We start from the raw sequence: 23,178 nt of genomic DNA on the forward strand, positions 1-23,178 counted from the left end.
CAATGGTTTTCAGAATGGGACCCCAAAACTGAACTTCTAGTTTGCATAACTTGGTTTATTGTAGTCCGATTTTGTCGTGGGATACCTTTATGAGTTCGTGGTTGAATCCCCTATTATAAGACACTCAAATATTTCTTTTAACAGAGGTTCGAATTTTTAGTCGATTTTCATGTTCTATTTTTTGATATTTCCAATGGTTTTCAGAATGGAACCCCAAAACTGAACTTCTAGTTTGCATAACTTGGTTTATTGTAGCGCGATTTAGTCGTGGGATACCTCTATGAGTTCGTGGTTGAATTCCCTATTTTAAGACACTCAAATATTTCTTTTAGCAGAGGTTCGAATTTTTAGTCGATTTTCATGTTTGATTTTTTGATATTTCCAATGGTTTTCAGAATGGGACCCCAAAACTGAACTTCTAGTTTGCATAACTTGGTTTATTGTAGTCCGATTTTGTCGTGGGATACCTTTATGAGTTCGTGGTTGAATCCCCTATTATAAGACACTCAAATATTTCTTTTAACAGAGGTTCGAATTTTTAGTCGATTTTCATGTTCTATTTTTTGATATTTCCAATGGTTTTCAGAATGGAACCCCAAAACTGAACTTCTAGTTTGCATAACTTGGTTTATTCTAGTCCGATTTAGTCGTGGGATACCTTTATGAGTTCGTGGTTGAATCCCCTATTATAAGACACTCAAATATTTCTTTTAGCAGAGGTTCGAATTTTTGGTCCATTTTCATGTTCGATTTTTTCGTATTTCCAATGGTCTTCAGAATGGGACCCCAAAACTGAACTTCTAGTTTGCATAACTTGGTTTATTGTAGCGCGATTTAGTCGTGGTTGAATTCCCTATTATAAAACACTCAAATATTTCTTTTAGCAGAGTTTTAAAATTTTAACCCATTTTTTTTTTTGTTCATATATTACTGCGCAAAAACACTAAAGTATTATTAATTAATTAATAAATTAACAGCATCCTTTAAGCTATTTAGGTTTAATTTTACTTATACCCATATTGCTCAACAAACCTTCCCGAAATAAAGTATGTTTTTTTGAGTGTAATGATTTATGTTCGATCCTTTCCTTCAAACCGTTTAATGTTGCACTTGCAACGTTTGGTCTGAGAGAGTCCTGGCACACACACATTGGTATTTAGGCAACGAGACACGGATACGAACATGCGGCGTTTGAAGTGCGCTTTTGTTGTTGTTTCTGCTGTTGCTGCGCCGCTGTACAGTTGTTGTTCCAATTAAAAATTTTTTTCCCTAGTTTCGCGCTCACAATGCGAACTTGCAATCTATGTGCACTACGAGATATTTTCCGCTGCTTTTATTTTGCCACCCTAACAGAGGCTATTATCATTTTGCTAAGGGATTTGTAAAGCAGCGAAAGAGACAGTTATGCCATTTTAAAGGTTACGATCAACAAGTTCAATCAGTCGTTACTGGCGTATCCTTTAGCTTTACGATTTAGCGACTTAGTCTATGCTATCATCGTTTGTCCCAAATATCTATTTAAAGAACAAAACCATTTATACATCACTAGATTTTATTTTATTTCAAATATTTTTTCTTTTATGATAATATTACTTCTGTATAGGTATATAGGTACAGCTCTTAAAAAATAGTTTTCGACCTTTGAAAGATATATATATTTATTTAAATAAAAGTACAATACCTTAGGTACCGAGGGCATTCAAGCTTCGTCCTGCCAGAACGAACTTTCCTTCTGGCTGTTGATGTTGCTGCTGCTGTTGCTGCGGTGCTGTTGCTGCTGCGCTGGACGCAGGACACGGAGGCAGGACCTTGTGGGCATGTGCCATATATCCTGGCATTGCACTGGCTGCCGTTGCGGGATTTTGGTACAATTTGCCTTCTGTGTTTTGCCCTTTTTTGTTTTTGCGCAAAGAGCGAGGGGGCCGCTCTATATGTCAGTTGATTTCATTTCACTTTTTTTTCTGGTGGTCCTTTTGCAACCTCGTTTCATGCCAACTATTAGTGGAGCTGCCATTTTTTCGCCTTTTGATACAGAGAGCAATCCACGACGGAAAATGGAAACCTTGACAGTTGCATTGTTTCCTGGCGCTGACAGAAAAAATAACAATACAAAGCGAAATACGCGGAACGGGGCTACCTATTTGCATTGCGTAATGGAAAATCGTTCAACCTACGGGCCCAACCCTTATCCGAATAGGAAAACGAGTCCCGGTCCTCGGAACACTGACCTGTCCCATACACATAAAACATACCCATAAAATCCCAGGAGAAACCTTAAGAAACATCTGCACAAACATCAAGATGCAGCCGGCTTTTGGCCCATCATTTTCTCTTAGATAGTTTTAAGTTCGCGATCCGCAGACACGTTCTTCATGGTTGGGATTTCTAGACTCGAAAGCTGCTGCAAGTTTCTCTTCTCTCATGTGCATTCTGCTCTGCGCTTTTTTCGTATTTTTTCGCTCTTGTTTGCTTTTTGCGTGTCCTTTGTGAGGACAGCAAAGGACATTCACACTGCTAGCAGCCACAATAAAAAGGCGAACGGCAAAGGAAACCAGAAATGTATCTGACAGTTGGTGCTGCAAAAGTATTTGAAAAATGAATGAAATGTGCGCAAAAATATGAGCAGAGAATACAAGGTTTATTAAATATGAAAAATTTAGTACACTGCAATTGGTGCTAGGTAAAATATTAAAATCTAACCAAACATCACAAAATATTCTTCCCTTTAATAAAGTGTTAAATATGCTAGCAGCATTTCCAGATTTAAGGGCCTTAAGCATGTACAAATATTTTATTAAGCTTCTTTCTGAAATAAAGTTAAGACTACATATATCTAAAATTATATTTAGAAAGAAAGAAATACCGAAATGAAAAAGTAATTAAAAGCAATTTATTAAAATTACCCCATTTCAATAAACTTCATGTGATTTAATGTACCCTTCGTATATGCAGACTTACTCCAAGGGCAAACGCTAAAGGAAGAGTGAAAATCTGTTACGTGAAGTTGAATGCACCAGAAGATGCATGGCACATCCGCCAGGACCAAAAGTATCCTGTGGATAAATGTGTGCTTGTGGATGCAGCCTCACCACGTTTTAATTTATTTCATTTCGTTCAAGATCCGCCAGTTGGCCGCTGCTTGTTTTACCATCTCGCAGCTCCAAAGGAGCCTGGCCAGAGTATCTTAGTATCTCAGCATCCGAGTATCTGCGTATCTCGATTTTTCGTGTTTTTTTTCGTTGTATCTCAGAGTGGCAAATGCACACGTAATACGAGTAAAGCAAGCCAAATGCATTAACGGCTAGAAAGAGAGGGGTGTATGCCGAGTGAAAGAGAGAGGGATACACACCCAAACACACTCGCACATACCCATATATATATGTATATATTTTTATTTGTGCCATTACAGCCCTCGTTGTTGTACGAGTTTTGAGTTTTCCGAAACTGAAATCATGAAAGGAGCAGATGTTAAATTTTTATACACAACGACGACGTCGGCAGCGCTGCCGCTGCATTGTAGCTGTTGCTGCTGCCGCAGCCTTCTTGTTGTTGTTGTTCTCGATGCCTTATTCTGCACTGCTCTTCATCGCAGCCCATCTCTTTTGCTCTCGACTCGGTTGCCAGGCAGCCGCAAATGTTGCCCTCTCTTTCTCCTGGCCAGAAACTTCAGCTGCTCACTGTTGTTGTTGGGTTTTCAGGGGGAGGGGGTTGCCAAATCCAGGGGCAGGGGGATCTGGATATTGACCGTCCTTAGAGGAGCCTGCAGCTCCAAAAGTTTCACTGGCCAAATCAAACTTTTACCCAAGGAAATCATATAAGAAAGGTTAATTAAAGAGTTACTAATTTGTTGTTATTTTTTTAATATTATAAAATTTAATTTTATATTTTAAAAACACATTCATTATTACTACAACTTTTACTAGGTAGATCTGCATTAAATGAAAGCTATAAAAATATGGTAAACTTTTCACATTGTGTAATGAATCTATATTAGATTTCCAGATAGAGTATTGATTAAAAAAATGTATATTTAAAAAAAAATTAAACAATTATCTTAGTTCTACATACTTCTTTATTTGTATTATTTATGACATTTAAATTAAATGAATATTAGAGGATGGTAACTTTGAGAGGTCTTTAAAATTCATTATTGCAAAGTTGAAGATCGCATGGTAACTAAGTATTTTAATTTTTTCTTCCTGCCTTAATCTTTAATTGCAACAATTTCACCGCTCCATCCCATGTGAGTTGGATGTATTTTGTTTTGTGGAATTATCCTTACCTGATTTGTCAATGCCTTTTTACCTGGTTGTCGACTGCGTATTGGAACAATAGTTTTCCATTTCGTGATGCTAATCATTGCTAAAACTCGGCACAATACCGGCAGGCATCTCTCTCACTCTTCGGTTTTTGCCCTCGCTCGCATACGTATCCTTATAGAGGACAAATTAACCCTCGGCAGAGTCACGGGGTGTGAGAAGAGCCTCAATAGCGCTCGGTGGGTGGGTTCCGTCCCACTGTGCCAGTTTGAAGCGCTGCCAGTTGAAAATTCCCACTGTGTGTAGGTTGGTCGAGTTGAATTTTCCACAACAGGTACAAAACACAAAGTACGATATACAAAATACAAGCTGCAGCCGAACGAGGCTGTTGCACCTTTGGCTTAATTGAGATTTTCGGCCATGCAACCACTCGAACTCTGACTTATCAATATATATTTTCCATTGGTTATGCAATGAGTAATATTGCACAACGGCCTGCAAGTATCAGTGATTATTCACGTGTGTTTATATTTGGGTGCTTAACAGGACACCTGGGATGACTGTGATATAGGTAAATGGGGTGTGCTAAAGGGGGTCCTTTTATTTATTCTCAAGAATTTTGGGTAAATATAGATGTAGCTTATGAGTTTTCTAATAAAGAGTCTTTTCATCTAACTTGCCTATTAGAAAGGGGAAATTTAAGGCAATGTACAGTAGATTATTTAAAATATGAACATTCAGTAAGTATTCAATATAATTCAGGATCTTCATGTATTCCTCGTTTTCTAATTAAGGGTCCTTTAATCAAACAACCAATATACAAATGTGTATGATTTATGTATAATTTAACATAAAAACATCCAAGTAAAACCACTAGATGTCTCATGGAGGATCCTTAAACTTCAGCTGCTTCCGTCCATACTTTCCCTGCTGTCACCAACTGGGGACATCTGGAGCACTTTGGGTGTCACAGATGTACGGATACTGGGGCATACATCATCGGGTAATAATATCGGCCATCAATACTTCCATTCCATATCCTCTGTCAGGCCGTGCCGCCATATCCTCGGAGAGTCCTCATCCGTATCCTCAGCCCCAAGCTCCCTTCCCCAACAACAGGCCATGCATGAGTGGCCCCCTTTTTTGAGCCGCGATTCGTGCGCGTGACACCTGATGTTATTTTACGATTATTGTTTCTGGATTTATGGAACGCAATTGCATTTGCAGCACGGCAGGTGTTGTTGTTGCCGCTTGTTTGTGCTCCGGAAATTCTCATTTCGCCATTTTACAATTAAAAGTTGCCAATCCTTTGGGGCTTTGCTGGCATAGCCGGCAAAAGGAATAACTATATTAATTAAAAACCACAAAATCCGATTTGCACTATGCCCAGGGCTTAATAAAATTGTTTGTTGGCAATCTTCCTGTATCATTACGAGTATTTTCAGGGATTGAAATGTGTGTGTGCAGGGTTTTGATTTAAAACATGGGGCGTAATCGAATATAAATATTTAAATAAAAGGGAGAACCATTAAATTGTATAAAATAATGTATAAAATTAAAATAATTAAGTCTTGCCTATATTTCGTATTAATATTATGGACTTGATATGGTACCATATATAAACTTACCACAGAACACCGTAGCTCCAAAATAAAGCCACACCTTTAACTAGAAAAAAGCATCGCTTCGAATATTTGTTTATTTGATATCCTTTACATCGCTCACAGGGTAAGACTAATGCTACTATGCAAAACGCAAAGGGACTGTGCGGGCATAAATACAATTTTGCATGCCTCACTCGATGTTTTCGATTTTAAATTACATTTTTAAGAACTACATTGTGTGTTTGTGTAACTACATGAGAGAGAGATATTGAGTGTTTTTTGTGTTTTGTGTTTTTGTGGGGGTGTTGTGTGTGTGTGCTTTCGTATCATTTAGTTATCAGATATGAATTTGCCAAAATGAATAGCCGCCGAGGATGTGGTGTCCTGCTTCCTCGTCCGTTTAATTGGCGGCTATCGTGCAGACACAGCAACTGGGAAACCAGAACGTGTCCTGGTACAGATTCTGCCCGTTGCCCTGGAGCGCAATTAGGCGTTTTTGCACAAACTTCTGCTCGCATCTCGAGTTGTAGCCGTTGGGCAATTCGCACAGGTTCGAGCAGGTGTTCGAGCTGAAAAATAAACGATATGAGTGCCGGATCGAATGCGAAGTGCCCGAGCCAAATGCTAAAAATCAACAATTGTCGGGAATTTAGTTGTGGGTTGCTGGGCATAAATAAGGAGCGCCGGCTGCGACTCGCACTCGCGACTCCTGCGAAAGGAGCAAACGCGGAGATGCCAAGTCGCAGGCGGACCAGAACCAGAGTTGAAAGTTTAACGAACTCGTTAAAACGGGAATCGTTCGTAATTGATAAGGAGTCGCAGTCCGAGCGGAAGCGAAAAACGGCAAATCCCTGCACAGCAAATAAATATTGTCGAATGATTGGTCCTTCCTAAAGCTACATATGTGATTTTAACAAAAATATAGTTAACTATTTTAGCACGTTTGTTCATAAAAAATTCAAAAATCCTATGATGGAAATATTACAACAGTTCAAGGATTTTAATATCCTAACGCAACTTTTAATGCTGAAATATTAATTAGAGAATAATAATTATTAAAATCTATAACATTCATTTCAGCTAAGATGGACGTAAGGGTTCTCGAGTAAAATTGTCTATATGCAGCTCAGAAGATGCTCTTGCATTTCTCTCTCTGTAGCCCTGCTCCCAGCTGTTCCTTGGCCAAGATTTATGCGCGCCTGCGTAGGTACTCCATTTGGTTAAACAAATTGCGCCAAGTACCGGGTTCAGTGCTAACAACAAGTGGCCGTGGCAGTGGGCAGGGAAGCCGTGCATCCAGAAGGGAAAAGGGACTCGATTTGAGACTGGGAGGAGCGGGACAAACGGGCAGCAATTAGGGCAACGCGATGACCCAACCCGAAGAACCAGCAGAGAACCACCTCACCCCAATTTCTGCTCCTGCTCCTGGCATTTGTTTGCGCTTTTTCCGGGCGAGTGTGGAAAGGTTTTCGAGCAGCGCACGCATCCAAAAAAAGGGGAAGGACCAATGAGAGGGGAACTCAAAGGAAAAGGGGACAAGGATATGGCCTAATGGCGGAATGTGCCCTGCTTTTGGTGTTGCTCTCTCGTTTTCGGGGTGTGATAATTCGTTTAACCGCAATTATGACACCGTGTAAACGGTCCTTAGTTCGACCTGCACTAACCACGTGCCCAGCGATGGTAAGAGCGCGCGGGATTTCCCCTAGTTTCCACAAAAAATAAATAAAAGAGGGGGAAACCTTGGGCGTCCCGCTGCGAATTATTAACATTGGAAGGGGGTTGGCATGACACCTCGGCCACTGATTACAAGTGCTGAAAACGGCAAGGGGTGTGCAATCAGAACCAGGGGAAGGGACTCGAAATAATGAGGAAGGCTTCAGAACGGCTGGATGGACAGGTCACTCATATAATCCCCTAATGCTACAAAATTAATTATGAAGCACATTAGCAAATAAAAGAATTCAAGTGACATCTGGTTAATAATGACAATAACAATAGGTTAAACTTTTAAAGGTTAACGGTGCTCGCGGTTTTATGGTAAGCAAAAATATTTGTTTTCCAATTTTTACTTCCTCTTGAAACCTTGTTTCAGAAAATGTGTTTAAAAATCTTTATTATTAACGAATAAGTTTTTATAATTTTGAACATTGGTTTTAACAAAATAAGTACTGCATCGAAGTTAAAGGAAATTTTATTTTTAATTAGCTATTGAACTGTATTATATATTACTATAGTCTTTCCAAAAAGAAATATATTTCCGCCATTGTTGAATTCTATAAAATACCTTTAAAAATAATTTGAAGTGGCAACTGCCCGAGTCTTAGCTACCAACCATCCAAGCAGTGCACTGCTTGCTGAGCTCTTAGTCGAGACACAACCCGCTGTAAAATGCATGTAGAATGATTTCGAACTGAATTTTGTACTTACGCACAGAGCTCCGCCTTGACCATTTGGCGGGCAGTGTTCTGCTCGTTGACCACGAACATCCAGTTTCCGCGGCTATTCAGCGCCGCCTGAGGGGTGATGAACTGCGAGGTCGTCTGGCAGAGAGTGGAGCGCCCCGGACTCTGGCGCTTCGTCCTCGAGCGCTTCTTAAGCGGATTGGGGGCATCAACGCCTATAATATCCAAGAGATCCATGTTGAGTGAGATATCGCGCTTGCTCTGCGGATGATCCTGGGCCGGCTCATCCTCCGCCTCTTCCTCCTCCTTATCCTCCTCCTGAGCCTGCTCGTCCTCCTCCACCACCTCCTCCTCCACCTCCTCTTCGACTTGCCTTTGCTTCCGACTGAGATCCCTGACCAACCGCTTCAGCCAGAGCGTGGCGTTGTAGGGAGTCGACTTGCCGGCCTGATTGAAGAACAAGTGTCCGCCGGAGGATGAGGTGCCACCTCCATGGGAATTGTAACGCTGACCGGAGCGATGACCTCCACCCGAAGAGGTGTAGAGCAGATACCTAAGAAATACCAGGGGTATTAATAGATTAAAATCGGAGGGGCATAAGCATGTTAGTTAATTAATAATTTTTTGTGTGGCATATGTAATTGTAATTAGCTTTTTAAAAAACATTTGTGGCTGTACTATTATTACAGTACAGCCACAAATGTTTTTTTCCTTCATATCATAATTTTAAATAGCTTTTTTGAGCCCAAAGCCCATTCATGGGTGCTTAATACTTCTTCGAAGGTCAATAATCAAGTGGTGGTTGGTATAAAGTTTTCTATTTTCTGGTGTGCTATAAACAAAAATAATCTTAATAAAGACCCTCAATTCAAGTTTAAATTGCTTGTTATGCTCTAAAAACATATCTGCTAAAAATGTTTCATTTTACTCACGTTGGCGCTTCCGTAGAGGGACTGCTGACGAATAGGGGGTTGCCCCCGCCACTCACCCTCTGGGGATTCCCCCCAAATGGGGTCTGATAACTATATCCATTAAAGTCCTGGGCACTGGGATCGCGGGGCGGGAAAATGGACTTGGGATCGTAGAAGACGGGAGTATCGTGCCACGCCACAGCCGCGAAATCCTCCCAGGTTTCATCCACCAGCAATGTGCTGGCCTCATAGCCCCACTTTCGGACGAGGCTCTTGATGAGATACCTTAAAATAATAAAAAAAATACAGTAAATACATTTGTAGGTAACAGGAAGGTTGATAAAAAATCCTCAATAGTTTTATGGAAGTGAAAGTTCATAAGTTTTAACACACCTTCCCCAAAATATTTATGTATTATGAAATACTTTTGAATTGTTTGAAATTCACATCAATTGTTCGATCTCAAAGATGTTGTTTTCTGTGAAGTGTGTACCACTTGTATCTGTTATTAACGAGTGGAAAACGACCTCATTTTTTCAGATCTTTTTCCTGCGTGTAAGAGGAATACAATGAGTGATGCAAGCTGCGATGGCTAACGGGCTGGGAAAGCGTGTACTGGAGTAGCAGCCACTTGTCGGAGCCAGCAAATTATGCAAGTCACAGACCGACTGACTGACAAGTGCCAGAAATTGCTATGGAAATGGTAATTGCGGCGTTGCCCAAGCCAAATCAAATATGAGTATCATAATTAATATGCGGCCGCCGGCAAGACAGCCGAAATGAAATGGGGAGGCGCAGACATCGTAAATAATAAATTGGCAGTGTAGCAGTTTTGCTTTTATTTTGCTTCTCTTATCAACAGGCATCGCATGCCCGTCACGTGCCGCCGAAAAACAAAAACAAGTCAGAGAAAGGTAGGGGTTAAGGGGCGGGAAAGACCCCACCTATATACGAATTTATAGTAAAAACCCGCATGGGGCTTTCCCGTATCATATCTTTTATTTTTTGAGAATTATGCAACGCACAGGAATTCCAATGCAAGCGTTGTAATAAAAATGCCTATTTAATTGCCGCGTCGGCGCCGAGGGCTTATCAAGCCATTCGCATTACCCTTACCAACTAACGCACATTTTATTTAAATCCGAAGAAATGGTCTAAAAATAGACCCAGCAAACATGGCCAACCAGTCGAGCGAAGGCGGGTGATAAACAAACAAACAAAACAACAAATTCGAGTGCCATCTTTGGTGGACGTAAGACAAAAGCTGCACTCTGGGGGTCAAGTGGTGAATAATGAATGCTCTATCATTGAATTTTACATTTAACTAAATTGATTGTGTATTCATTTGAGTTTATTGTTCGTTGTCAACAAGATAGTGGCTAGATAAAACATGTTTCAAACTATAAAAGATCTGGCAAAATTAACAAATATATTGTTGAATTAATTCTAAATTATTATTTCTAAAACCCCGTACTTTTTTATCCCTGAATTTAAGTTTTCAACTAAGTGGTGTCTTATCTGGTATTTAATAAAACTATATTTTAAACATCCAAGCCTTAGTAACCAAAATGTTTTATTCATTTAAAAAATCATGTTGTTCTCCAAAAATAATCTAAAGCACACCCAAAATACCACAGCTCACGCGCCAAAGTGCCGGTCTAAGCAACTTATGGTGCCCCGAAGCCACGATTATTCATTGGAGGCATTCATAAATATTCGAGAAGCACGCGGCCAGTCGTCGGATAGTCGCCAAACCTATACTACATATGTATACTTGCTAGTTGGAGCCAAACAAAAGTGTCTTGAACTGTCAATTCAAGTTTATTGGGTCAAGGAATTCCCCCAGCTGGCGGAGAGCAGAAGCACCCAAAACAGCATCAGTTCGAGTATCTGAGTATCTGAGAGATATCTTGTCGCGGAAGCAGCCAGAAGAGATACTCGCTCGATACTCGTATGCTAATGCGAAGCCAGCGAACAAGTTTCTGGTTTCGATGGCGAATTAAACTGAAACCGAAATTGCCTCGTGGCCAAACATTTGTTTGAACTGCATTTGAATGAAGTGAATATTGATTGGAGTCAGTGGCGCAGGCATCAGGGGTTCCTTGTTCTTTTTGTTTTTGGCTTAGCGATAAAGCCTACTTTTATAAATATTACTTATTAAAATGATGTATTACTCTGACCATAGCCTTACATTCTCCAGAGAATCTAATTAAATTTTACCATTTCTCGGAAAGCTGAAATTCTCATTGCAAGAAGCGGTTATAAGGCCTAATAGGTCTCTCGGGTATGTTCTAGCGTTCCCCGAACGTGAATTTAGTGTATAGTATTATTTCAATAGCAGTGATAAGGTTTTTTGGGACCTCGGCTATAATTCTCTGCTGTCGCAGGGTTTCTATTTAAGCTGCGTACTAGTTTTCTTGGGACTCATTTGAATTGCACTGCCTCGCAGAAGTTTCCTAAACAAATAAAATACAAAAATAAATTGAATAAAAAATGTTTCTATACTTTAAATTGTCCTGCGCAATGCTTATTTTAGCAATAGTAAAGAATTTAAATGCTGATATCCCAAACTGTGACTATTTTAATACCGTCGATATTTCGCATTTAAAGGGAGTCAACGATACGTATTTATACCATGGACTTAAAGTGAGTGCTTACAGGACTGGATATTACAATTACACAAAGTTGATAACCGGACCCAAAGAGCCTGTGAAAAACCATTTAAGAGCCTGCGTCTGCGAACTTAGGACTTGTGTGAGGATCTGTTGTCCCCGCAAAGATATGTTGGAACATGGAAAGTGTAATAATAAAGGTTTTAAGGAGGATATTGGCCTAACAATGCTAAATCTAAGCTTAAATGAGGCGAATGACGTGTATCTTACTGATGAGGAGCTGCAGATGGCACCGCTGTCCAATTTTACCGACATGCTCGTCCTCAGCGACCAGTTCCATATGTGTGACGAGGTGGTCAGTTTGGGGGAAGATGAGTACGTGATATTCAAGGTTTGTCCTACAATATCCCAAAACTTTCTCCATTGCTAAGAAATATCTTATAGGACGGTACCCTATATCAATACAGCACCAGCGAGGTATTATACAAGCAAAACTACTGCCTCTATCCTCAGTTTCATTCGGATTTTCCAAAGTCCATAGCGGTTGTTTAGCATAGGTGTGTTAAAACGTGGCCGACAGCTTACATCGAAAGTATGAAAGTATTTTATTGGTAATAATCTTCCACATTAACTAATCGATCCCATTTTATGCTTGCAATCATGGCAATATCCCTCCTATGCTATATCCTCACACTGTTGGTGTATCTTTACGTTAAGCAACTGCGGAACGCGCTGGGCAAGTGTCTTATCTGTTGCTTTTTCAGCAAGTCCATGGTGGACCTTCTCAACATACTGTCTAAAATGAACTGGTTAAACCAATTTTGCTTAATAACAGGTTAGTTGTTGAAGTTTAATTCTGCATATATAGTTTAAGCAGGCAATAGGATTATAAAATGTTGTTGATGATATAAGGCTGTTCCTAGGTTATGGATTTCACTTCTTCACGACGGTGGCCAATCACTGGGATGCTGTTATCTGCTTTCATTTATGGAAATTATTGACGTCCATGAGTCGGGAAAAACCTCGTTATCAGTTTCTGAAATACTCTGCCTTCGTCTTGGGCACATCTGTTATTCCAACAGTAATCATTTTTGTAATGAATCTGTTCTGGGAGAAGGATCTTCATAAATGGAACTGGATGCCATTAGTTGGTTATTCTGAATGCGCGGTCAAAGGTTCAAAAAAGGATACACTTATCTATGCATTTACGATATACTTTTTTCGTTCACAGTTTTGGGCCCCTCCTCCTGGATATACTTAGAAGGACCAGTTCTGATCCTTACCACCTTCAATGTGATCATGTTTATCCTGACGTTCTTACACATTTGGAAAACAAAGAGCGAACTAAAAACTTTTAAACGAGATAGGGAAAGGACTACAAGCTGCTTCAATATTGACACTGAGACGTAATATCCAACCTAACATACACTTGAAAGCAATCATGATATTTATTCTGAACTCCGATCCTAGCTACCTAATGTTTATGCGGATTTCCGTCATCATGGGAGTGATTTGGATCTTGGAATTAGTTACGTTTTTCGACATTGGGAAGCGTTACTTGGGGCCGCTAGACGACTTTCTCTCTTATTTCGAACGCAGTTATGGAATTATAGTTTTTGTGATGCTTATCCTTAAGCGCAGTACCCTACAGCTGCTTAAGGAGAGGTGAGTGCATTGTGATTAAGACAGATTTATGATAAATCAGTTCTCTGTTTCTGCAGAATTAAAGGAAAACGTTAAAATCACAGCACCGATCAGTAAACTTACTATATCAAAGTTTTCATATATTTAAAGACTTAAACGTACATTTAAAATAAGTATTATAATAAAGACTTTTTTGTCTACCCAAGAATGTGCTTTGTTCTTGTTGAAAGTTCATCTTGTAAGTTTGCTTAAATCATTTTAATTTATGTTCGTTAATATATATATTAATATGTTTGAGTATCTCCCTGAATTTTTATACTTACGTGGGATAGTTATCGGCGTGTTCGCAGTACGTCTTCCCAGGACGGGCACAGGTGGGCGTTTGTCCAGGTGGCGCCGGGAGGAACTGGCAAGGCGGCGCTCCATAGAGGCCACATGGCGGGGGCGAACTGTGGGCGGCTACTGTATAAGCTAATATCTGTAGGAAATACACTGTTAATTATATCAAGCACTTCTGCGATAAGGAATACTCACCACATAGGTAAGGAGAACTCGTTTACAACTAAAAGGGGGCGGACGTTTAATACTCTTTGTCATTGTCAATTCATTCGCCGTCGATTTGCATTTGCATTTGACTCGATTGCGATTCAGCAACTGTCTTCAAGTCGCCAACTCTGAAATCTGAAGCGAAAGAGAAACTGCCATGAATTATTTGGCCAAATATTAGTCGCAAAAAAACGGCAAATACGAGGCAATTTTTCGCACCATTTCCAGGGGGACACAAAACAGACAATAACTGATGGTTTTTCCGCAGCGGAAATGCCACAAAGTGCTTATTTGTTGTGCAGAGTTCACTTGGGCTTATTGTTGAGTCGAACAATCAACAACTAAAACAATAACATAAATACGAACTACACAACCGACAACCTCTAAGGCAAACAGCACCCAAGCAACTCGAACAACTCCCGTAAATAGCGAAAATAAATTGCCAAAAGTGAAAGTGACGAGCAAGCTCAAGACAACAAGATTAAGTATACGTAGATTAAGTATACGATGCGAAGATAATGGACTGGTCACGCCCACCGCCATTGAGGGGGCGTTCTCAATTGGCAACCCGAGCTGTCGGCTAATGACAATATTTATAAAGTCTAATGATTTATTAGCGCTTCTAAATGGGATGTTTACCAGTCTACTTAAGATTAGATCGAAATGTTTAAAGGAATGCAAATTATCACTGACATAATAATTATCTTTGTTAAAATGGAATCTTAATTGCGGAAACCGAAAGGCAGCTATTAATATTATTTACTCTTTAATTTATTATTTAATAAATATCTAATGCATATAGTATGCGTAATTAAAATGAAAACTTCCCAAAAATAATCACATTTATACAATCTGAAAGTGGAACTTCCCCCATTCATTTATAATGAACTACACACAATACACAGGTAGTTAGGTTAAAAATAACCCGAATATGTAATATATTTTAATTATTCCAAGCCAGGGTTACAAGTGATCCAATCAAAAGCGGTCACTGTCAATGCTAAAAACCGGATTCCGTGTCAAGTTCTGCTTTAGTTTTAATAAAAATGTGTACCACAATTATTTATATCAACAACGGGCTGTCATGGGGACTGTAAAAGCAATGGGCATTCAAGAATTAATAGGAATTTATGCTGATAGAAAAACACCTGCCACAAGTGTGATAGGATTTCCGGGATCACAGGCTCTTTTGCACAAGCCAAGCAAAACAAATCAGTCAACAATCAAGCGCCAATGACAAAGTGATTGGCCAATTACAGAGAAAATAACAAAATGTAAAGGTTTCATAATAATCATAAAAAAAAACAAATTTGTCGATGCAAAATTATTGTGTTTAATTAGTTTTATTTTTTAAAAAAGATTACTCTTTTTGTTTTAAACAATATGTCCAAAGTCATGATAAGTAAGCTACCCTCCCAATACTTTTTGCAAAGTATATTTTTTCTCTCTGTGCATGGACCAGCTTTGTTTGGTGCCTGCGATCTGCTAATGGAGGCTTGCACATGGCTACACCCACGTATTGGTGGTATTTCCCCGATGCCAAAGTTGCGCCAGGCGATCACCTCATAAATCACAGAGCGGCCAAAAAGAAGTTGGACATGGTCTCTGGCATTGTTTCCCTTAGCAACTTTAGTGGCTGCGTGTTTTATGGTGTGTTTTGGGCCATTTGCACATCATTAGGCCGACGGGTCAAGAGTTAATGAAATTGTTAAAGATCTTTGACCAAGCTTTAGCGGCTAATCCATTGGCTGCGGCTCCATTTTCGAAATTGAGAGCCCAAAACCGCTGGGCTCCATTCAATTTATTTGAATGATTTGGCCGCAAAATCATCTATCTATATTTAATTGATTATACCCCGCCTGAGTAATGATCGATTGTCGGATCTTTATCTTTGTCTCGCCCAGACAATCTCACTTATTCAGCCGATTGGAACTTATTCAGGGGATGAGTCTAGATACTTTGTTGGCAGCTAATTGAAGTATTAGCGGGCTACAAAATGAGTTGAACTCTTATTGATAATTGATATACATAAATAAATATTTAATGGCTATTTAAGAAAAAAAATTCTTTTAATCTTGAGAAATTTTAAGTAAACAATTTTAGTTTCCTCTTTGCGGAAAATAAATACTATGAAATAAACTTTTTTACAGTCTTACAGTGGAAGTCTAAAGATATTGAAAGACTTTTAGACTTAAATATACATTTTTTTTTATATAAATCCGTAACATCATCTTTTTCAAATGTGGGCAAGGTTTGGTTATTTTTAAAAGCCTGACCCCTGACTTATTTTTGGTTTTTTCGTGGCTCAATGGCTTATTTGTTACCAATTTAGGGACTAAAACAATGGTTTCGATTTGAGCCAGACAAATAGCTGGGCTTCATTATAATTTTTTAAACATATATTTTATGCCTGCATTTAGCTGAGAAATTAAGCACGACTTTTCAAGGCTACGGCCAGGTTTTTTTCTCCCCACTTTGATTATATTTTGTTTTTATTTACCCAAAGTGTTGTCTGCATTTTTTGTGGATTTTGTTTTGTGATCGCTTTGTTTTAATTTGTGTTTGCTGGTTTCCTAACATTTCGGTTACAAGTATATATACGAAAAAAAAAAAACAATAAAATGTTATAATAAATCAGAGCTGCGATGACAGATTAATTAAATTTATTAATTTATGGCAGGGGTTTAAATATTCGCTTTATTAATTACTCACCTACTGAGGGGTTTAATGTTTGCTTTTATCTTTTGCTCCACGGGTTTTTTGTTAACCTTTTTGTGCACTACCCTAGGGTGTTGAGCTTTGCTTTTTGTATTTTTGTGAATTATTTTCTCTTTTTGCCACCGCACTCACTTGAAAACTTGACTAATTAAAAAACTTAACACGTACCGAAGAGCAGCGCGGAGATTTCAAATTATATTTTTCGGCTTGGGGTTTGGGGTTTTCGAGTTCGGTTTCGTTTTTTCCGTTTCACGCGTTTGCCAATGCTCACGGCGGCAGCTCGTAGCCAACTGAGCGGTCTTAGCCAAGTTAACAGCGGCCCAGAGCCGCGAACTCGGGGCAGAGAAAAGCAGAGCTTGGGTCAGAGCAGCGCTATATGGCCAAAGATATGACCAGCCGGCTCCGATCTACCCAGTTAATCTCTCAATTTAGCCCGCCCCGCTCAACTTTGAACTTTTTGGCCCGTGATTCATGTCGTTGGCCACATACTATAATACGATATGTGCGGTTTGTTCGGGTTTTTCGCCTTTTTGGCCCGATTCAAGACCGGAAGTCCAGCGGTTCGGGCCATTCAATATGACGTGGGCCTTATTTATTGACAACTTTTATTGTTTGCTTTACATTGTCGCCAATATGCGAACTGCAATAAAGTGAATTTATTTAAATTGTTAATTTTCTGACGCCGCTCGCCAATTGTTGTTCGGCGTTGCCGTTGCCGCCGGTTTTGGCCCATAGAAACGATTCATTGTTCGGGCGATGATTTTGGATTTTTATGGCCAATGAAGGTCATTTAACAGCTTTTATCTGTCGCAGATTTGTGACTGCTGCCGTTGATTCGATTTGATTTGATTTGGCGTTGCCCCCGGCGCAGACATTGAATGTTGGCAAGAAAAGGCTTTAATGGCCAAGACCACGCACAATTGTAGGAGTTAGGGACGTTTATGCCTCTTGGCAAAGGCATTTAAATCAATTTTTGTGCCTTGCCAAAGTGGGAATTGGGATTATTGCATCAGCGGTATATCAGCTTAAAGGTATACCACTTCTATACATCTTTAATTTTGCTTTGGATTATAAAATACCTTAAGACATAACTACTTATAACATTTTTGAATAATGGCCATTAATGCTATATTTCTTTATTTTTATATTTACCTAGAAAGCGATGAGAATTGTCTTACACTGGATAATATTTCTTTGAATTGCAAAATCAAGGATTAGTATTCAAAATGATTGGAGATAGGCATATGTCTTTTAAAAATATTATTATATCTATTTATAATTATCTTTTTTTGAAACTTTACTTTCATTTGTGGGACATAACAAATAAAACATTCCTAATTAATTCAAAGAGTATCCTTTAGTCCACCTCGCGAATTTCCATTCATTTACAATAGGCAAGGGCCCATAAAGCAAGAGATTTGCACTCTCAAATCTTGCGAGGCGTTTTTGGAATTTTTTCCGTCGCCATGCTGGTTTCATCGTTCAATTTTGGTTTTTTCGGGTTTGGTTTTATTTTGGCACAACTTTCACAAAGACGAGACCTAGACCGCGAGGCAGAAAAGTACGGGAAAACCCTTGCCGAAATCACGGTATGGGGAGCTCCGCTACTCTTATCGAAAATGGTTTTTAATGCGTTTTTAAGTCAAATTAGTGACTTCATCAGTCTGCCGGCCGAGCAGGCTCAGATTCGATTTGAGATTCACTTAAGCCGCTCATTAATCAAACTCCGAGTCCAAGGTATCGGGACTAAAGTCATTTTATAACTAAAACTAACACGTGTTTGTGTAGATGTAACCCGTGTTAGGGCCAATCCCCCCAAACTGCCCACCGCCTCCGCCGTTTTAGGGCTTAGCTGCAATTGCGAAAGGGTTAATTAGAGGCTGGGCCCGGCCATCTCAATGCCATCTCAATCGGTTGGCCAACGAAACCATTAAATCCGTCTTTTGCCCCGGGCCAATTTCATACCAATTCGTACCTCTGCGACTGTCTTTTTGGCCCACTCACCCGCCGAGCATCACCCGCTGCCCGTGACGTAATGGTAATAGGTGTTTCAGACAGCCAGTTTTTAATTTCGATTTATTTTATGAGTTCGCTCCTCCAACAAACAAAACCGCACCGAAAACGCTAGAAAAACGCGCGAAAAACGCCTCTTTGGTTGTGATCTTCGATTAGTGACTGACAAAAGCTTTACTGAGTATTATTTTACATTTTCATTTAAACAAAAAAAATATATATAAAAAGATCTAAAAGCTATTTATACAAAATTTGTAGATTTAATGTTAAGTTTTATCCAATTTTAATTAATATTAATACCAACACTCAAAAACTGAAAGGCTAAGTTAAAAGTTTCCCTCATTTTATTGGCCACCTTACATCTTTAAACAGTTATTAAAAAGAGAAAATTATGTTTTCGTTTATATTCAAACGCTATTCTTATCCTACCTATTTTTTGCTTATGGCACATTATAAAAATCTGAAAACAATTCGTGCCGGGTGTTCTTTATGATTGTTTAGCCATAACAGCCTCCTCCTGTCACTTAGGGCATAATTTATATTCATGACTGGTCAAGGCGGCCAAGAAAAAAATAAGGTGGGGGAAAAGACAAAAGGAGAGCAGGAACTTTTCACCACATGTCCTTCAGATAAACAGCATAGCACAAGAAAAGACCATATGTCTTGGATTTCAGCACCACAAGCGGTCCTGTTACGCCCTCGTCTACGCCTGTCATTTAAACTAAATGGCCATAAATAATCAGAACTTAATAAGTCTCAATGGCTGTCATACAAAACATTTTCCTTAAAACCTAAAAAATGGTGTGTGAATAGAGGAGAGTATTATCATACGATTAGAGTTGTATTATCAAATAGGCAGTATGAGATATTGTAAGATGCGGGCGTTTTCTGAAAGCCTTTTTTTAAATAGCTAATATTTATATTATTATTATTATTTATTCATTTAAATGGGAGAATAATATTATTTCAGTCAAACAATTTGCAAGGCAATATAAAAACTCCATAAATACATTCTGATAAATCACATTTTTAATGGCAAAAAGAATTAAAAAATAATGTATATCTTCCTTAGAAGAGAGTATTCCCTCGTGAGTTTTTCCGCCTGAAAACCCAAACAAACTTTGAGGTATTTAGTCTTTCAACCCCCTTGACGTACGCGCTTTCCCAACGCCTCCGCCCCTGCTGGCGTTTCGAAACGCCGAGCGCCAAACGCCCATCCGCCATCAGCTGGCCGCAAACTCACCACGACGCCGCCGTCGGCAGAGCCGGATCCGGCTGCAGTGGCTCCGGCGGAACAGAACAGCACGGAACGCTCTCAAAAGCGCTGGGCCACAGCTGAGAACGGACGTGTGGTGGGTGCCTGTGCCTGTGCCTGTGCCTCCGGTCGTGTGTGCCACGGCGTATACTTGATACTAAGCACTGGGCGCCTCGGATTTTCCGTCGTGTTTTCCACTCCGACAGTCTGTCGGTTGGCTACTTGGTCAGTTGGCCAGCTAGTCGGCAGCTGGCCATCAACTGTTACCAATCCAAATGCAACTCCTGGCCAAGAAAAAGAATAATAAAAACGCAAACAAAAAGTGTGTGTGCGCGGAAACTCGTGAAAAAATGCCACGAAGTCAATGAGGAAAAATTAAAAATTTCGAAAATAAATCAAGTGTGACAAGAGAGAGATTTACACAGAGAGAGAAAGCAAAAGAAAGCGCAAATACCGAAACGTATAATCTCAAAATCTAAATTTCTAGTGACGCGTTTAAAAGTGCAGAAAATGTGGCCATCGCAGTCAATCAATTGATTTTTCTTTCCTTCGGCCAGCAGTTGGTGCGGGAAACTCTAAGATATTTGTGTCTCCGTTTTATTTTTTTTTTTTTGGGTCACAGGACATTAATAATGCCAAGGCAGCACGTTTTTGGGGAAGTTGTAGCGTGGAAGCGCAAAAACTACCAACAAGATATGTTTATCTGGGTAACGAAACAAATTGCCAAACGGAAGCCCAAAAACCAGATCGCCGAAGCCCCAAAAACCGGGTCATATGATTGACAATGGTTAAATGGGGGTTGCTACTTAGCTGGCGTCAGGCGGGAAATGTCGGAGAAGTCGGAAAATTCGGAAAGGCCAGACAACAGACGCGGCGTCGCAATAATCATAAAGGCAATAACAACACGGCCAAAGAAATCATAAATTCATGTGTCAGCGATTCGGGCTTCCTAGGGGGTGTTCGTTTTCCAGGGGGTTCAGTTTCGGTTTCGTTTTCCCTTTCTTGGGGGCTAGCGTCTCCCCTTGATTATTCATTCATGGGTCGTAATTAGCCGAGTAGTTGCAGTTGCCTGAATTATTTGGCAGCCGCAACGCAACTTGGCCAATTAGGCGCTTAAAAGATACACACACTCACACAGAAACAAAAACAAAGACAGGTGGGCTGAGCACACAGAACGCACAGAACACCGCACACTTTTCGCTTGACTAAGGTCAAAAGTTGTCGCTCAGTCTCCATAAAGATGGTCCCCCAAAAAATAGAACCCATCTGAACTTGGAGCTGTCGCTGAGGCTGCCGACGCATCGCGAGGCTGATTCGGCTATTTTTAACAAAAAAGCACGCCCGCACGGCCAATAAATTTACCCAGAAACTGAAAAGCCAAAAAAATGAAAGCCAAACACAAAGAAAAAGGAAAACACAGAGATCGGAAAACTATATCTAGTATAGTATGTAGCCCACAAGCGAGGCATTCATATTAATTAAACTTTGCAAGTGGAAATCTACTTTGAAAACTTCAAAACTCATTTCTTTCGGGGCGGAATGTAGTTGTCAAAACGCACGCACAACTGGGAAAACAAACCAGCGGGAGAGAGGAAAATCCCAAATACTCTTGCACAGAGAGCGAGGGAATTTTCCGAGAGAGAGCGCCGGAGAGAGAGCGATGGTTTTCCAGGAGGTTTTGGCTTGGTTCTGGTTTGGGCCTTCCAAAATAACACATTTCTCGTACAAAGGATTGGCTTCGCATTGACATTGGAAGCCTCTCGGTTTTCCGCTTTTCCTGCTGCTCGAGTTTGGAGTTGCCCCGACGCTTTCAGTTCGTGGCTAGACTTTGGAGCGTGCTGTGCTTGGGAAAAACAGTGTGCGTGAGCAGCGGAAAATCGGAAAAGCCTCCCGTGCCCCCCACCCCTTTTACACACACACACCGTACCTACACACGGCACACACTTTTACACACCGCATTTTCCACAGGCCAGGGCAAATGTGTAATAAAATCGAAACAATGGAACAGCAAACAAAACAACAGAGAATATAATACCGAATTGAAGTTCATTTGAATTGTGAGTGTCGGGGGCCGCAAGAAAAAGTGTTTTCCCTCGGCGAAGCAAGGCGTGTACCACCCATAAACGTACGAATACAAATACAGTGGGGAAAAAGTGGAAAAGGAAGGCCCAAAAGGCAGACAGATAGGCTGGCGGAAAAGGAAAATCCTCACTAGTACTGGCATTACCATAACGCTAACTCGCCGTATACGTTTTCCTTTTCAAATTAAAATAAAAAGTTTCCCCAAAACAGTGCAGCTTAAGATTCGTTTTCTTTGTTTTCCAGCGCGTGTGTCTGTGACAAGTATTTTCCTAAAGATAAGAAGATAAATGCAAATTCCCCCGTAATACAATTGGAAAATGTAAAGTAAATATATTCCTACGCTATAACAAACAAAACACAAAATCAAAAAACTTAATCAACGCTTAAACAAAACTCCCCAAATAAATCTTAAACGCAAGTGAAGTTAATACTTCTTAGTTGGTGAGTAGAACTAAAATAATTGATAGTATTATATTAGCGGTTTTTATTATAATTAGTAATTATTAAATTACTTTTTTTTTCACATATAATAAATTTTAAAACATAATTTTGTTAAAAGCAATATACCTTACTTAAGTTTGGGAAATTAAGAAGTTTTTTGTGTATTTTCTGCATACCTTTCATTATGAACTTATGCTAATGCAATCGATATTTCGACTCGTGCCGCACTTTTGGCAACTTTACGAGTCAATTAGCGTTTGTAATTTGACATGCTACTTACTCAGGCTTTCCACAGTTTCCCGGAGCCCTTTTCGCATTCGAGCTGCGGTTTTTATCGGGCACAATTACCCGAGCTGCGCAAACACATTTCCCAAGTTGTCAAACGGCCTTAATGGCACCTCTGAGGGACTGGGACCCGGCCCGCCCCCAAGCCAGATAAGGAATAAAAATAATATAATACTCATGCTAGTTGACAGACAAGCCAATAATCAAGTGATGTGCCGCAAATATTGTGATAAGGCGGTGCTATCCACCTCGGCACTCTCGCCCCTTTTCCCACCTGCAGCTGGAGCTGGGAAAAGCGGGAAAGTTTTGGGGAATTTATGGGGGAAATTCGGCTGGGCGAGGCTGGGCCATAAAATATACTTAGTCCAAACATTGTTCGCAGGTGATAAAATTGCTTTAGATGTGT

At 39.9% G+C, this 23,178-nt stretch overlaps 3 protein-coding genes and 1 long non-coding RNA gene across 30 annotated transcripts in view; 2 read left to right on the top strand and 2 right to left on the bottom strand.

The window, feature by feature from the left end:
- Positions 1 to 3,429: 3,429 nt before the first annotated feature.
- LOC127010841 (uncharacterized) lies at positions 3,430 to 4,899 on the bottom strand. Its single transcript, XR_007763661.1, has 3 exons — positions 4,811 to 4,899; positions 4,306 to 4,754; positions 3,430 to 3,794 (listed from the first exon to the last, which is right to left on the bottom strand). It is a non-coding gene; the product is annotated as an uncharacterized LOC127010841 (long non-coding RNA).
- Positions 4,900 to 6,118: 1,219 nt separating this feature from the next.
- LOC108034804 (protein spaetzle 5) lies at positions 6,119 to 22,788 on the bottom strand. Of its 2 annotated transcripts, none has more exons than XM_050886111.1 (6): positions 22,768 to 22,788; positions 13,967 to 14,113; positions 13,756 to 13,910; positions 9,198 to 9,461; positions 8,291 to 8,818; positions 6,119 to 6,432 (listed from the first exon to the last, which is right to left on the bottom strand). In XM_050886111.1, the coding sequence occupies exons 2-6, from the start codon at positions 14,027 to 14,029 to the stop codon at positions 6,264 to 6,266; spliced, it is 1,179 nt and encodes a 392-aa protein (XP_050742068.1). In that variant the 5' UTR covers positions 14,030 to 14,113; positions 22,768 to 22,788; the 3' UTR covers positions 6,119 to 6,263. The 2 variants fall into 2 exon arrangements, with proteins under 2 accessions (XP_050742068.1, XP_043951093.1); XM_044095158.2 differs by lacking the exon at positions 22,768 to 22,788 and adding an exon at positions 16,691 to 16,994.
- Positions 12,846 to 13,545, top strand: LOC127010840 (probable G-protein coupled receptor Mth-like 7). Its single transcript, XM_050886113.1, has 4 exons — positions 12,846 to 12,963; positions 13,020 to 13,194; positions 13,259 to 13,453; positions 13,510 to 13,545. The coding sequence occupies exons 1-4, from the start codon at positions 12,885 to 12,887 to the stop codon at positions 13,526 to 13,528; spliced, it is 468 nt and encodes a 155-aa protein (XP_050742070.1). The 5' UTR covers positions 12,846 to 12,884; the 3' UTR covers positions 13,529 to 13,545.
- Positions 20,000 to 23,178, top strand: part of LOC108034802 (potassium voltage-gated channel protein Shab) — a 58,506-nt gene continuing 55,327 nt past the window's right edge. For 3 of the 26 annotated variants that reach the window (XR_007763660.1, XM_017109806.3, XM_050886099.1), the window contains exons 1-2: positions 20,396 to 20,527; positions 22,290 to 22,487. The gene's annotated coding sequence lies outside the window, so the exon portion shown is untranslated. The other 23 variants (XM_050886094.1, XM_050886098.1, XM_050886093.1 and 20 more) reach the window with 16 other exon arrangements.

Source organism: Drosophila biarmipes, chromosome 3L, assembly GCF_025231255.1.
Source record: "Drosophila biarmipes strain raj3 chromosome 3L, RU_DBia_V1.1, whole genome shotgun sequence".
NCBI classification, from domain to species: Eukaryota; Metazoa; Arthropoda; class Insecta; order Diptera; family Drosophilidae; genus Drosophila; species Drosophila biarmipes.